Source organism: Accipiter gentilis, chromosome 6 (genome assembly GCF_929443795.1).
Source record: "Accipiter gentilis chromosome 6, bAccGen1.1, whole genome shotgun sequence".
In the NCBI taxonomy this organism is placed as follows: Eukaryota; Metazoa; Chordata; class Aves; order Accipitriformes; family Accipitridae; genus Astur; species Astur gentilis.
Window position 1 is genome coordinate 38,911,930 of NC_064885.1, and position 13,882 is coordinate 38,925,811.

General features: G+C 47.1%; 3 protein-coding genes across 6 annotated transcripts in view; 2 read left to right on the forward strand and 1 right to left on the reverse strand.

Moving 5' to 3' along the window:
• SKIL (SKI like proto-oncogene) overlaps positions 1-13,882 on the reverse strand; it is a 237,469-nt gene that overhangs the window by 101,199 nt on the left and 122,388 nt on the right. The gene's annotated exons all lie outside the window — the stretch shown is intronic.
• EIF5A2 (eukaryotic translation initiation factor 5A2) lies at positions 1,549-10,688 on the forward strand. Of its 4 annotated transcripts, none has more exons than XR_007506447.1 (5): positions 1,549-1,768; positions 3,273-3,377; positions 4,949-5,080; positions 5,171-5,298; positions 5,491-6,349. XR_007506447.1 is itself a non-coding variant. In XM_049804023.1 (5 exons), exons 1-4 carry the CDS (start codon positions 1,604-1,606, stop codon positions 6,413-6,415), a joined length of 462 nt encoding a protein of 153 aa, XP_049659980.1. In that variant the 5' UTR covers positions 1,556-1,603; the 3' UTR covers positions 6,416-6,446; positions 9,404-10,688. The 4 variants fall into 4 exon arrangements, 3 of the variants coding, with proteins under 3 accessions (XP_049659981.1, XP_049659980.1, XP_049659979.1); XM_049804023.1 differs by lacking the exons at positions 5,171-5,298; positions 5,491-6,349 and adding exons at positions 6,356-6,446; positions 9,404-10,688 and having other exon boundaries at positions 1,556-1,768; XM_049804024.1 differs by having other exon boundaries at positions 5,171-6,349.
• On the forward strand, positions 10,751-12,828 carry RPL22L1 (ribosomal protein L22 like 1). Its single transcript, XM_049804025.1, has 4 exons — positions 10,751-10,841; positions 11,091-11,183; positions 11,606-11,727; positions 12,519-12,828. The coding sequence occupies exons 1-4, from the start codon at positions 10,833-10,835 to the stop codon at positions 12,661-12,663; spliced, it is 369 nt and encodes a 122-aa protein (XP_049659982.1). The 5' UTR covers positions 10,751-10,832; the 3' UTR covers positions 12,664-12,828.

Genomic DNA, 13,882 nt, shown 5'->3' on the forward strand with positions numbered 1-13,882 from the left:
GCACGGCACCCCCCAGGCTGGGCCCCATCCACCAGCAGCTCCACAGAAGAGTCTTCAGGTGAATTCGGTCAAACAGCTACAAGTATTATGGCCTCTGACTTGGAGAATTTTAGCAAAAATAACCGTTCGGCCTCCTTTTGCTCGGGATCTGTCTGGCTGGCTTTGTGGCTATGTTTGTCACCACACACCTCTCTCCTCAGACAGCACAGGGGGTGGATGCCAGAGGCTAAAGGCGTTGCTGGTGAGGGGCAGGGCACGGAGCCATCTGATTCTCATGTCCATGAGTGAAAACAAGCTCTCACCGTGGCTTCTTGGCAATTTCAGGCCCTTTTGACAGATTACCACGCACTGCTCGTTTCTCTTTATTCTGAAAGGGGAAACATTAAGCTGACAAACGAGCTGTGTGTCGACAGTTAAGCACACCTCACGAGGGAACACCCGCTTCCCCCCGGACTCGTTTAAAACCCAGTTTTATCGCCGGGAAGCCACCGGACCGCTTTTCCGAAGAAGCGGCCCCAAGTCACCCCCTCAACGCCAAAATGGCGGAAGAGGGAGGTGGGGGGAGGTGGGGGGGGGGGGGGGGGCGGTGGCTCGGGAGGAGGCGCGCGGCGCCGCCTGGCGGCCGAGGGGCAGCCCCGCGCATGCGCGAGCCCGAGGGGGCGGGGCTCGGGCGGGGTGGGGGAAAAGGTTGCCCCCGGGTAGCAACGGCGCCGGCGCCGCGCGATTGGCGGGAGGGCGGGCTGAGCCCAACCGCTCTCCGTAGGCGCCGGCGAGGGGCGGGGCGAACGCGCCGGGTGGGCGAAGGCGGGAAGCGGCCCCCCCGCCCCCCCCCCCCCAGCACGTGGTCAGCCGGCGGGCGGAGGGGAAGGGGAAGGAAGGAAGGAAGAGGCCGGCAGGCCCCGCCCCCTCGGAGCGAGGCGGTGGAGGCGGGGGGGGGCGGGGGGGGAGACCGCGGACCAATGAGGGCGGCGGAAGCGGGAGAGGCGGGGCGGGGCGGGGGCGGGGCCTGGCGCGCGCGCTCCCCGCCGTGCCCCACCGCCCCCTTCCCGCCGCCGCAGTGGTCGGGCGCGTGTGCGCGGCGCCGTGCCCCCCCCCAACCCCCCCACCCCCTCCCCCTCCGCCGTGTACCCCGGTCCCCGGTTCCCGCCCGCGGCCTCCCCGATCGTCTTCGTGAGGTAAGAAAGGGCCGCGGCGTCGCTCGGGACCGGCCCCCGGGGCTGCGCGCTGTTTGGCGGCTAGGGCCGCGGCGCTGAGGGGACGGGGAAGTGAAGGAACGGGGTGGGGGGAGGGGGGGGGGGGCGAGACCGGGAGCGGGCGCCGGGACCTCGGCACGTGGCGGGGCGCGAGGCCCGGCCCTCCCCGCCCCCGGGGGCGCCGCCATCGCGCTGCCCTCGCCGGGAGAAGGTGGCTGGGTCCCCGTGTCCGTGTGTCCCGTCCCGTCCCCCGTCCCCCCCGTCCCCCTCCTCGCCCCGTGTCGTGTCCCCCCGGGCACCGGCCCTTCCCGCCGCCCGATCTCCGAGCCCCGACCGTTCTCGCTTGCTTGCAGCCCCCAGCCCGCCTTTCCCCCCCCCCCCCCCCGCCCCTTCCCTCCCCGCCCAGCGCCATGGCCGACGAGCTCGACTTCACCACGGGCGATGCCGGCGCCTCCTTCACGTACCCCATGCAGTGCTCGGCGCTGCGGAAGAACGGCTTCGTGGTGCTCAAGGGCCGCCCCTGCAAGATCGTGGAGATGTCCACCTCCAAGACGGGCAAGCACGGCCACGCCAAGGTGAGCGGCCCCGGGCGGGCTCTGCAAGCCCCGATCTGTTGCTCGGCCCGCAGTGTGTGTGCTCTCTGCGGCTGCCGGCCCTCCGAGCGGCATCGCTGGCTTGGCCGGCCGAGAGGGGAGGGTGTAGCGTTTCATTTGGCAGAGCGCTCTGTATCCTGCTTTTGCTTTTCTCGCAGCGGCGTCTCGTGTGTCTCTTCGCTCTAGAGTTAGCTCAAGGGCTTCCAGTAATGTAACGCAGGAAGGATTGAGGACGGGGAGCGGGGGGAGGGTGTTGGGGTTTGGGGTTGTTTTTTTTTTTCCCTCCCAACTTGTTAAGAAGCTTTAAAGCTGATAGCGATAAAACCTGTTTCTGTAGTGGGGGTAGAGTAAGTTCTGGAAGGGGGGCTGATGAAATCACTAGGGCGTGGTTGGATTGTGCAGTCGCTACCCACCAAAGCACTTTTCTGTCTCCCTGTGCTAGCAGGCTTTCACTATTGCAGCGCTCGACTTAAGCGCTTACTAGAAGTGCCCATGTTCTGTTACATAATCCAGAAGAGCTCAGCAGACAGTCGTTACCTCTCCAGGCCTGCTCTGGCCCTATTTTGCCGGCTTGCCTCGCTGCTTCTTTCCTTTTTTTAAGCACCGAGTGAGGCATACCTTCCCCCTCCTGCGTTCCGGCAGGGACATTCTTAGGCTGCAGTCCTGCTGCCTGAGCAGTTGGTTTATGCAGCTGTCCAAAGCTTGGACCAAGGCTAGACTCCCCCCTTCGTTCATTCAGCAACACTTTGTGCTGGGTATATTAGAGTTTAGAGACAGATCTGTTACAAACACAGGCTAATTAGATTTGTAAGTTTCCACAACCTTGTATGGTACAGGTAGGTGGGTAAAGTATTTAGGATTTGTCAAAGCTAGAGTATACCAAGCCCTTGCCAGTTGTTTTTTTTTTCCTTTCTCCCTCCCCTTGCTTTTTTATGGCTTGTTTTATTAGGCAGATCCAGTTTTCTTAAACACTGAAACAGTTGTGAGAGTGAAAGGACCTGAGAGAAGCAGGCTATGAACTGGTAATCCAAGCACTAGCTGCAGTGGACAGCTGCTGCTAGCATAAAGGGAGGTGGGAGCTGCTTTAATCTCTGTTCATGACCACATCTTCTTTTCCCCTTAACCTCTGTGTTGTCACCGACACTGCTGTTTTTCTCCGAACAGCTAGAACTGGAAGTAAACTTTTTCTCAACCCCTGCGTACTCTTGAGCTCTAGCTTGCTGCTGTAAAACTACAGAAGGCTATGGAAGGTGACAGTGGCTGATCTGCGTTCTCATGTAGTGTTGCTGTAGTGTGCTATGAAAGGGTGTGAGAGGCTTTCTCTTGCTGCATGGGCTGCTTTCATACCACAAGCAAAGGGTCCAGGCAGAGTCTGGTATCACATGTGATCTTTTAGAAAACGGTGTGGAACCAGCAATAGCGATGACAATGGCATCTTGCTTCTCTAGGACCTCCAGTAACTGATACTATTTTTCTTCTCTTGTAGGTTCACTTGGTTGGTATTGATATCTTCACTGGTAAAAAATATGAAGATATTTGTCCATCAACTCATAACATGGATGTTCCCAATATCAAGAGGAATGATTACCAGGTAAGTTAACAGTCACTGCATCCTCCCACACGTTAGGAGGCTTTATACGCCTAATACCACATGTAAACTCTCTTCATCCCCAAACTTGCCTCTCAATTAATAAGGTACTGTTGTCAGAATTGATGGAACTTGCCTGTCGAGACATGACATTGCTGAAGTTGTAGCGTTTACTGAATTGTTAAAACTGTCAGAGCTCATTGATGGAGAGCTCCTTACTGTACTGACAACCTCATGTTATAGTTGCAATCTTTAGAAATTGCAGGTAGTAGACAACGTTTTCTAGCTCATGTTGTAAGGTCACTTCTTCATTCTTTGCAATACTGGCATCCTTTAGTATCTGGAGAGGTGTTATCCCTGCCGCAAGTTATATTAGTTAAAGGGTAATCAAGATCTCACTAGAAGTAAATTTGAATCTAAGCATGTATTGTCATTTAAAATTTAACCCTTACATAGGGTGGATGAATCAACAAGACAGTCTTAAGCTGCATCTGACACCAGTTCTAACTTGCTACAGTGCTTTCTGCTCCTTGTGTGGAAGCTGGCTTTAGTTGATCTCAAGTTATTTTGGTGCTCCTGATTTCTGCTCTGAAATGTATGTATGGAGGGAACTTGTCAGGCCTCTAACTTCTGTAATGCCTTCTGTGATAGGGATAGTGAGCTCTTAAAAGCAGATTCAGGTTCTGAGTTATAATGTGTCAGCTCTCTTTCCCTTGTCTCGGGAGTAGTTCTGGTCAGGAACTGATACACGTCCACATCAGCTGGAAAGCTGCAATTGCTTGACAAAGCCAAAGTTCAGAGAGTTAGCAACTCTTCAGGACAGCTGGTGCTGTTTGGATTAAGTGTGACTGGCTTGTCTTAGGGCTCAGACCTTCCAAGAGATTGTTAATGTTATCTTGGTGATCTTTCTCTCCCGTTCTTGGGTCCTCATTGCTACTGAAATTCTTGATGTTTATCAGATTTGTTAGGCCTGCCTTTTTGGTTTACTGTTAGGTGTTCCACGTTCCCTAACCTGCTCTGTCAAAATAGCTGTTCCCCTGAGCTCAGTCTTTTGGTGAGGCTGAAAACAGCATTATAAAAGTGGTCCAGAGCTTGGTGGATGTTCCCCAATTTATTCATTAGCCTTTAATGTAAATGATGGTATCTCATTGTACAAATGGAGGTATAGAAGCGTACAGTTCGACCATTGTGAACTTTGTACACTTTGTAAAAGCAGTGCTGTTCAGTGAACACCATTCCAGTTACTGTTTCTAATTCATAAGCGTAAAAAGCTGAACCAGTGACCTGGAAGCAGTACTTCTTCTGAATCACAAGGATGGGTTTTGCGGTGCCCCACATACTAGGAAATAACCAGCAGGGTTCTGGTGGTTCTTGATAGCTTTTGCTACAGTTGCCCTAACTCTCCGCCCTCTAAACTCTTGCTAAAAATTGAGTTAAATTAGTTTCTTAACTGTTACAAACACAGTACTAGAGAATTAATGTAACAGGTAGAGTTCACTGTCTTCTTACCTTCAGCTACTGCCTACTAGTGACTACTGATGTTAAACTTCCTAAAAGTGAACTTCTCTTCACAGCTGATAGGTATTCAGGATGGGTATCTCTCCCTGCTGACAGAAAGCGGTGAAGTTCGTGAGGATCTAAAGCTGCCAGAAGGGGATCTTGGCAAAGAAATAGAAGGAAAATTCAATGCCAATGAAGATGTGCAGGTAAGCATAGAGGGCAGACAAGAAGAGTTGTGGTTAATTCCCCTTGATTATGCAATGAAGAAGTCTTATTCTAATACTGACCATTTGTAGCTCTCCATGATGAGCGGGTTAGAAGCATGGGAATCGGTCCTTTGAGGTGCAGAAGGACTTTTGTACTGGAGCACTGAAGCCTGGCTCAGTTGACAGTGAGGCGATGCGGGTGTGTCTCAGATGTCTAGGTAAATCCCAACAGTGCTGTCCGCATGGTGTGGATTGGAGCCTCCAGGCTTTCTTCATCAGGACCAAGTGCAGAGTTTTGTGATATAGTCTGAGTAGTCTAATTTGCTATGTTAGCAAACATATCTGCAAGTAGCTCTGCAGACTGGAGTTTATGCTGGGCCACACCAGTTGTTAGTTTGGCTCTACTGCAGGACCTTGTTCATCTTCCTCTGTTGTACGAACCTCAAGGTGCCAGCCAAGGCAATGTGGCATAGAGAAGGCAGCAAAAGAGCAAATCAGTGGGAGGGTGTCGTGGTTTAACCCCAGCCAGCAACTAAGCACCACGCAGCCGCTCACTCACTTCTCCGCCACCCATTGGGATGGGAGAGAGAATCTGAAAGAAAGAGGTAAAACTTGTGGGTTGAGATAAAAAGTTTAATAGAGCAGAAAGGAAGAAACTAACAAGGATAATAACAGTAGTAAAATTACAATAGTAATAATAAATAATAATAATAAAAGGATTGGAAAATACAAAACAAGTGATGCACAATGCAGTTGCTCACCACCTGCTGACTGATGCCCAGCTAGTTCCTGAGCAGCCATCCTCCCCAGCCAACTCTCCCCAGTTTATATACTGGGCATGACATCACATGGTACGGAATACCCCTTTGGCCACTTTGGGTCAGCTGCCCTGGCTGTGCCCCCTCCCAACTCCTTTTGCCCCTCCAGCCTTCTTGCTGGCTGGGCATGAGAAGCTGAAAAATTCTTGACTTAGTCTAAACACTCCTCAGCAACAACTGAAAACATCAGTGTGTTATCAGCATTCTTCTCATACTGAACCCAAAACATAGCACTATACCAGCTACTAGAAAGAAAATTAACTCTGTCCCAGCTGAAACCAGGACAGAGGGGCAGATATTGTGGACATTCTTCTAATCACTGAATTTTACCAGCTTCAACTGTATTTTTTTTCTTCTCAAGAGAGATGGGATAGATACTAAAAAGGGAAAGTGTGTAACTTCTAGGAGCGCCTCCTCTGGCATGGGTTGGAGTTCACCTATCTGTCTTTTCTTCCAGATATCCGTCATAAGTGCAATGAATGAAGAATGTGCTGTAGCCATAAAGCCTTGCAAATAAAGAGGATCGCCAGGCTCGGGCAACTGCTCAGGTCTGGACAAACCACAGATCTATAAATTTGGTTCTTATTGTCACCAAAGCTCTGGCCTTCACAAGCAACCTCATTTCTTTTCTGAATTGTTAAAAAGCAGTGCTGGATTCTGGATTAGTGTTGCAGGCTAACTGGCAGTTTTCAAAATCACTGAGATTTTAATTCCTTAATTGTAACTATTTTAACATTCCTGTGGGTTTCAGCTATGGATCTGAGAAACCAATCAGGTGTTACTAGTGGATATATTTTTATTTGCTTGAGCAAAACAGTGTTTGTCTGTATGAACAGACAAAATACAGTATTCAGGGGCTTTTAGATAAGCTGGTAGGTATCTAGGATTATAAAGTGACCTAGAGCACAAATAGTATTTTTCTTGACATGTTTAGGTAGAACTGACAATAAAAGTAGCTTTTTTTTTTTTTTTTTTTTTTTAAGCTTAAGTATTTTGTGGATTGGGACTCTTGCAGAACTGTAGGTGCCAATCGCAACTTTTAGACCAAGAAACTCAAGTGATCAAAAATGCCAGCTGGCTTGACCAAGCCCCAGTGGCCATGTGCAACTTAACTGTATTACCTCTGTATTCTTCTTTGCCAACTTGTTGGCTTATTGTAACGATAAAATGGTGTCAAAGCCTACCTGTGGTTTAGGCAGGCAGTTGGAATATTGGGTAGATAAGACATAGACAGGTCAAGGGGACACAAAGGTGAGAATGGATGTTTAAGCTATAGACTTTCACTCGAGGCCTTTGTCAGACTTGAAAAATAAATAGAAAAATGCAGTTCAATTGCTTTCCTTTATTATATTTATCTTAAACTATAAGAGGGTGACAAACTCCATGGGAATCTGTTGCAGTGCTTCCAGCTTTAGGTTTTAATCTTCAGGTTCAGACCATATTTTTGTAGCACAGGGACCACATGTTTTTCGAGAAGTGGGACAAACTGTAGCATTGAGCCTAAACTAAATGCATGTGATTCTTTTTAAAAAAATAAAACTATTATGTTTTCAAAATATAGACTTGACAGACAATACTGAACAACCATGGCTTAACTATAAAAGTAAATAAATAGCTGCATAGTTATGAAAGCTAGCTCCTATCCAAGGGAGTTCTGAGTCATTGAAACACGCATGCATGCCTCTAACTATTTAGTAGCTTAACAGGCAAACACAAGGCTTCACAGCAGTAGTTATGGAAGGATAACTAGGCTGCTCCTGTTTAAGGTGTTCAACTTGAATTCTAAGACTTGGTGACTCTTCATGAGTGGGAAACTTCCTTAGTGCGTGGCTCGGACCTCTCTTCACAGTTGATAAATTGTTTCATGAACTTGCCTTAAGCTTCAGTGGCTGCAGGCTAACAGAGGACAACTTGTAAACATGTGGCATGCTGCCCTGGACAGCACGCACAATTCACACTATTGGCAGCGAGGGTCAGACTTCACGCTGCTGTTTACTGCTTAAAATGTTTGTAGCTTAATAGTATGTACTCTCTAATCCCCAAAGGGCTCGTGGCAACTGTCCTGAACTGCCCTTGTACATACTGTGGCAGGGCTTAGCAAATCTTGGAGGTCTAATCTAGATGGCAAAAACCATGCATTTTTCCATCGACTTCTCATGACAGGGAGAGCAGTACAGCGAAGGTAAAGACAGCAATAAATATACACTGGTAATAAAGCACAGTTACCTGGGACACCTGGCAGAAGCAGGATACTGCCACACGCTCTTGCCTAGCACAATACACATTGCAGATCAACTCTATAAACAGCACCTTGACTGAAATGGCAAAACTGCTTTTAAAAAAAAGCTGTAGATGCAAAAGATAGATGTGCATTCAGAATAATTTTGAAGAGCATGCTTAGTAGTTCAAGCTAGTCTGCACCATGCTCCTTTCTGCCTCTCTATTGACCTGGTACCTGAAAGAGAGGCTTTGCTGGCTTTGGAGGTGACTGTGAAGCCACTGATGATGGTCTTGACAGCAAGCTGAGCTGTGCGATGTCAAATGGGAAGTCATAGGTCGCTATGTCAAACTAAGTGCAAGTTCTAATGCTATCACCGCATTACGAATACTTCTAATATGCTTGAAAACTACAAGACTTGGATTTGTTCTTGTCCTCGTAGTGCTTTAGTCTACTTTCAGGTGCCTGTCTGCCCTCTAGAACCTTGTTGGAAGACAGGTATTTGATGCCACTGGCCCACAATCTAAGCGTTTACTTAGACTGTAAGCTGTCTGGGACGAGGGCTGGTTTTTGTCCTGTTCCTACAACTGGGGTCCTGGTCTGACTGGAGTTTTCAGGTACTACAGCAATCTAAAGACAGAGGTTTTATGACCTCCAGCTTGCTGGAAGAGCCCTCCTTGGGACATATCTATGTCCTTCTATTGCAACCTTCAGTTCTGCAAGATCTAAATGATTAAGTACTTCATTATAGGTTTGTTCTTAGATACTTAGTTGTCTTTTGTGAAGCACTTCGAACATTATGGAAGTGCAGAGCATTGGCTCGTCATGCATGAAGTTTCCCATAGGTAATACATAAGCATGAGTCTTAAGCATAATCTCCAAGTTTCAGTAAGGTTAAACAAGTTGCTTCTAAATTAGAACATGTATTTGAGGCATTTTTTCCAAAGTAAGATGTTTCAGTTTACTGTCAGAATCGTTTGCGACAAACTTTGTTTGTGATCAGTAGTCCATATAGATGCGTATTTTTAAGATCCCTAACCAAATGCTTAGGGAGATTCTCCTGTCATAGCTTTACTTTAAAACAAATCTTAACCAATGTACTTGTTCTGTAGTACTGTCTTAATACTTGCATTGTGTCAAAACCGAAAACGATAAACTTCTAATAGCTGATGCAACTGCTTAGAGTAAAGGCTGTGAAAACTAGGAGGTGAAGAAAAGTATTTCCACTCCAAATAATGCATTTTTTTTATGGCTCCAGTTCATTGAGTTTCTCTTACTACTTTACAGCATTGGAAAGACTGCAGTGTTTCCTGCCTCAAATGTTGGCAAGTAATACTTTAAGATTTCAATAGAACCTTCTAATTTTTTGCTTATAATGGTGGTTTTTCAACTAGGCTCTCGCTAGTTGAGCCATGTTCTCAGGGCTGTTTTTTTTAAGAAGTTAGCTGAGTTTCATTGTTTCAACGTAACTGCTTTCAAGCCTCTCGCAGGTTTTTCTAATCCATGATGTACCCAGAAACGGTGCACAGTCTGTAGTTTCACAATACAGGTGATTTTACATAATCTGTAAAGAAGTCAAATTTGTTGATAGTTTGAACTCTTATGGTTACTGCAGGTCAGTCTCACAGAATTCAAAATTCAATAAATCCCACTTTTTTCGGTTGAGTAATTTAGAATGTAGTTTGTTACAGTAGAACTAAACTTCAGGAAAAAAAAAAAAAAAAGACCTTGTTAAGGATATTTCGAGTATCTCGCTTATACACCGAGAACGTTAACGAAGGCGTAGATCCTGGAGCGTTCGGCAGTTCAGCACGGTACGCCGAGAGCAGCAGAAGTCTCTCCAGCGTCTGCAGTCTGGCCCTACGGTATTTGGCATCTGAGAGTAACTTGGTTTGCGAACTTAAAGGGAAATGTTTGCTATGTATTGCTGTGTGGCAGAAAACCCCTGTCGTCCTGTGCTGTTATGTATATCGTTAACCGTTGCTTGGTGCGGCTTTCGAAACGCGGGAGAAAGAAAGAGGGAGTGCTGGCGACGACTCGTTGTACCGATCGTAGCAAAACCCAAACCCTGTAAATTGCGTGAACCGGGAAGCGCAGTCCTCGCGGTTCGAGCGTGTATCTGTTTTGGAAGCTGTATTGTTTTCGACGCCACGCGAGCTATCGGGGGAAGGACGTCGATGCGTGTTTTGCTCCAGAAATCCTAGGGGCGTCGGTGCTGCGGGGAGCCGGGTGCTGGCTGAGATGACGGGGAGCGCAGGAGAGCCCTTGGCGCTTTGGTGGCGGCGTGGAAGGGGATCTGCGGGCCCTGGCTCCGACCCGCGAGTGGCAGTGGGCACGAGTGGCAGTGGGCACCGTGCGCTCCCCCGCTCTCCGCCAGCGCCCTCGCCTTCCCGCAGGAGAAACGCTTCACCGCTACAGCGGCGCGGCCTGCGGCTTGTACGAGAGCAAGAGAAGCGCTTGCGTTCCTGTCCAACAGAAATTAAAAAAAAAAAAAAAAAAAAAAAGAAAAAAAGCGGAAAATAAGATGAAATAAAAAGGTGGCTCCTTCATGCTAAAGACGTGTGGTGGCTCTTTATCGCCGGCGGGAAAGCGCCCCGCCTCCCTGCGTGACCCGCCTGGCCCCGCCCCGCCTGCGCGGTGACGTCAGCGCCGGGGTATAAAAGCGCGGCGGGGCGGGCGGGGCGCTCTTTTCGTGGGAGAGCGGCGGAGGGGCAGCATGCTGCCGGTGAGCGCGCGCGGGCGGGGCGGGGCCGCGGCCTCCTCACAGAGGGACGGTTGGCGGCGGGCGGCTGTGGAGCGGCCGGCGGGGAGACGGCGGCTCTTCCCGGCGCCGTGTGGTGGCAAGCGGGACTCTCCCCCGAGAGGGCCTCGAGTGGGGGGGGGGGGGCGCCCCGGGCCCTCGCCACAGGCCGCCGCGGTGAAAGCTTTTCGGGTGCGGATTGTTAATGGGGTTTTTGTTGGGTGTGTGTTTTAGCAAAAGGACAGAAAATCGAAAAAGTCAACGTGGAAGTTTTGCCTTGACTTGACCCATCCTGTGGAAGATGGAATCTTTGATTCGGGGAATTTCGTAAGTCGTGGGTTTGCGCGTGCTTCTGGTGCGTGGCATAATAACAGCTTTAGTACAGGACCGTAACTGAAATGCAGCCGAAAAGTCACATTCGAAGTTGGTAAAATCAACAGCTGTTCTTTAAATTATCGGCACTTCTTGAAAGTTTCTTGGGTTTAGATGTCTTTTACAGATGAGGCAGCTCACACCTGTCCACAAATAATTACAGCTGCTTTAAATTGGATCCTGTTTTAGCACGGGGCTGATTTTATTTTAATTTTTTTTTTAGTTACATGTGGTAAAATTTTACTGCGTTGTAAATACTTGCTATCAGGATACAAGTAAACGGTGATTTTTAATACTGCTCTATGGCTAGGGTCCCTTCCCTAGTTCACACCTAGGGTGCCATTCCCTAGTGTTCTATTTCTTTAATGTTGAAACAGGAACAGTTCCTAAAGGAGAAGGTTAAGGTCAATGGAAAAACTGGAAACTTGGGCAACACCGTTCACATTGAACGTCTGAAGAACAAGATCACAGTGACATCCGAGAAGCAATTTTCTAAAAGGTTGGTGAAAGGTTTCCTTTTGTTGTATTTGTGATAGTGGATTTTAAGCAGTGGTGTGTTGAACATGAGGCCCTTCTGATACATACAGAGGAGGCGTTAGCTCAGATCTTTATAGCATTTGTAAATATGAGTGAAAGACGTAATTAATTCAAACATTTATAATATTAGATGTTTAAAAAACTTTTTAAAACTCAAGCCTTGATTGCAAATTAATGCTCCCTCTAACACAAGCATAGTAACACAGAGATGCTTTATATAGCTTGTTAGAAGTGTATCCAAGAAAGATAGGCTTTTAAAAGCCATGCTGAATTCACGTCATGGGTGGCTGTTTTATTACTTAACTGGTTGTATTAAAATATATGGGTACACACTATGTGTTGTTGCAGAAGGACCCCTTAGGTCAAATGAAGCCTTAAACTGCATACTATGCTAGGGCATGCAACAGATGAGTAGCACACTGATTAGAGGTAGAGTTCCTTCCCTGCATCCCCCCCCTTCATTTGCTGATAGAGATAAACCTGTATCTGTTATGTTAGACCAAGGTTTAGAACCACTTCTCAATGCTTTCGAGTTACTGGCCTTGTGCTATGTAGTCAAAAAGCATCAAATAGTAAATTCTTATGTGTCTGGAATGAAAATATACTTGTATTACCTGTTATAGATGGTAATTTTTTATTTCTGGATATAATTAGCGTGGTGTTGCCCTGCTAGAGCTGTGACTTGGGTGGAGTGCAGACAGCAGTAAAGGTTGTTAAATGAGAAAGTTCTAACGTGTAATTACTGTGTTTAAGGTACCTAAAATACCTCACAAAGAAGTACCTCAAGAAGAACAATCTGCGCGACTGGCTTCGCGTCGTTGCGTCCGACAAGGAGACGTACGAACTGCGCTACTTCCAAATCAGTCAAGATGAAGAAGGATCAGAGTCTGAGGAGTAATTGAAGCTCAGCTTTATACTCAGTGCAGTGTACAAAAGGCTAGAACATCTATTTATAAGAACACTTAACTTATTGGTGAATAAGGATTTTGTACCCTGTTTGACAGCATGGTTAGTTTCCTAGCCTTTTTTTAAAGTTCTAATTAAAAAACAGCATGGGAAATCATTTGTTTTGCAGTTTTCCTTCTGTTGCTAGAAATCAGCTGTTTGTTTAACATGGCATCACTGGAGGTCCAAGTAGAAAAGAACTGAGCCCTTCACCCAGTACACATGTAGGACAGTTACATTGGTGTTTAATGATCCAGAGGTTTTTTTTATGACTAAAAGTACCAGCTCCTCCTGGTAATTTATGTAGAGCTAATGATATGATATTTGAAAGTTTATTTTTATTTGCTCTTAATTATTTTAGTTAAAAACCAGGCTTACAAGTTTTAAAAGAAATACTTTATTTCTGTGTGATTTAGATAAATCATTAATTGGTTGTAGTATTCCTGTGTATAATCACAAGTCAAACTGGAGTATAATAAATAGAGAGTTGTTAGCCAGGTTTATAGTAGATTGACAAGCAAGACGGGTAAGGAGGTAGAGACAAATCTCATTGCCAGCATCTAGCTAAAACAACTTAAGCAGTGAGATGTGCTTTAATGTTGACAGTGACTGAATCCCATTAAATCCATACAGATGTTTCTGCTTTTATGATGGTGTATTTTATGGTTCTTGTATTTGACTTCCGGGATTCTTTCTTTAATACAAGTATTTCTTTAGTAGAAGTGGGGAGTTGTGATGGGTTAACCCTGGCTGAACGCCAGGTGCCCACCAAAGCCATTCTATCACTCCCCCTTCCTCAGCTGGACAGGGGAGAGAAAATATAATAAAGAGCTTGTGGGTCAAGAGAAGGACAGGAGAGATCACTCACCAATTAGTCACAGGCAAAACAGACTCAGCTTGGGGAAAAATTAATTCAATTTATTACAAATCAACCAGATTAAGGTAATGAGAAATAAAACCAAATCTCAGAACACTTTCCCTCCACCCCTTCCTTCTTCCCGGGCACAACTTCACTTCTGGATTTTTCTACCAAGCCCCTCCAGTGGCACAGGGGGATGGGGTTTACAGTCATTTCACCACACATTATTTTCTGCTGCTTCATCCTCCTCAAGGGGAGGGCTCATCACACTCTTGCCCTGCTCTAGTGTGGGGTCCCACCCACAGGAGGCAGT

Bases quoted from the DNA above. Each gene is read 5' to 3' on its own strand.
- EIF5A2 (XM_049804023.1), top strand. From the start codon at position 1,604: ATGGCCGACGAGCTCGACTTCACCACGGGCGATGCCGGCGCCTCCTTC. The intron at 1,769-3,272 runs GTGAGCGGCCCC...CTTCTCTTGTAG, and splicing joins GCAAGCACGGCCACGCCAAG to GTTCACTTGGTTGGTATTGA. The intron at 3,378-4,948 runs GTAAGTTAACAG...TTCTCTTCACAG, and splicing joins TCAAGAGGAATGATTACCAG to CTGATAGGTATTCAGGATGG.
- RPL22L1 (XM_049804025.1), top strand. The intron at 11,184-11,605 runs GTAAGTCGTGGG...ATGTTGAAACAG, and splicing joins TCTTTGATTCGGGGAATTTC to GAACAGTTCCTAAAGGAGAA. The intron at 11,728-12,518 runs GTTGGTGAAAGG...ACTGTGTTTAAG, and splicing joins GAGAAGCAATTTTCTAAAAG to GTACCTAAAATACCTCACAA.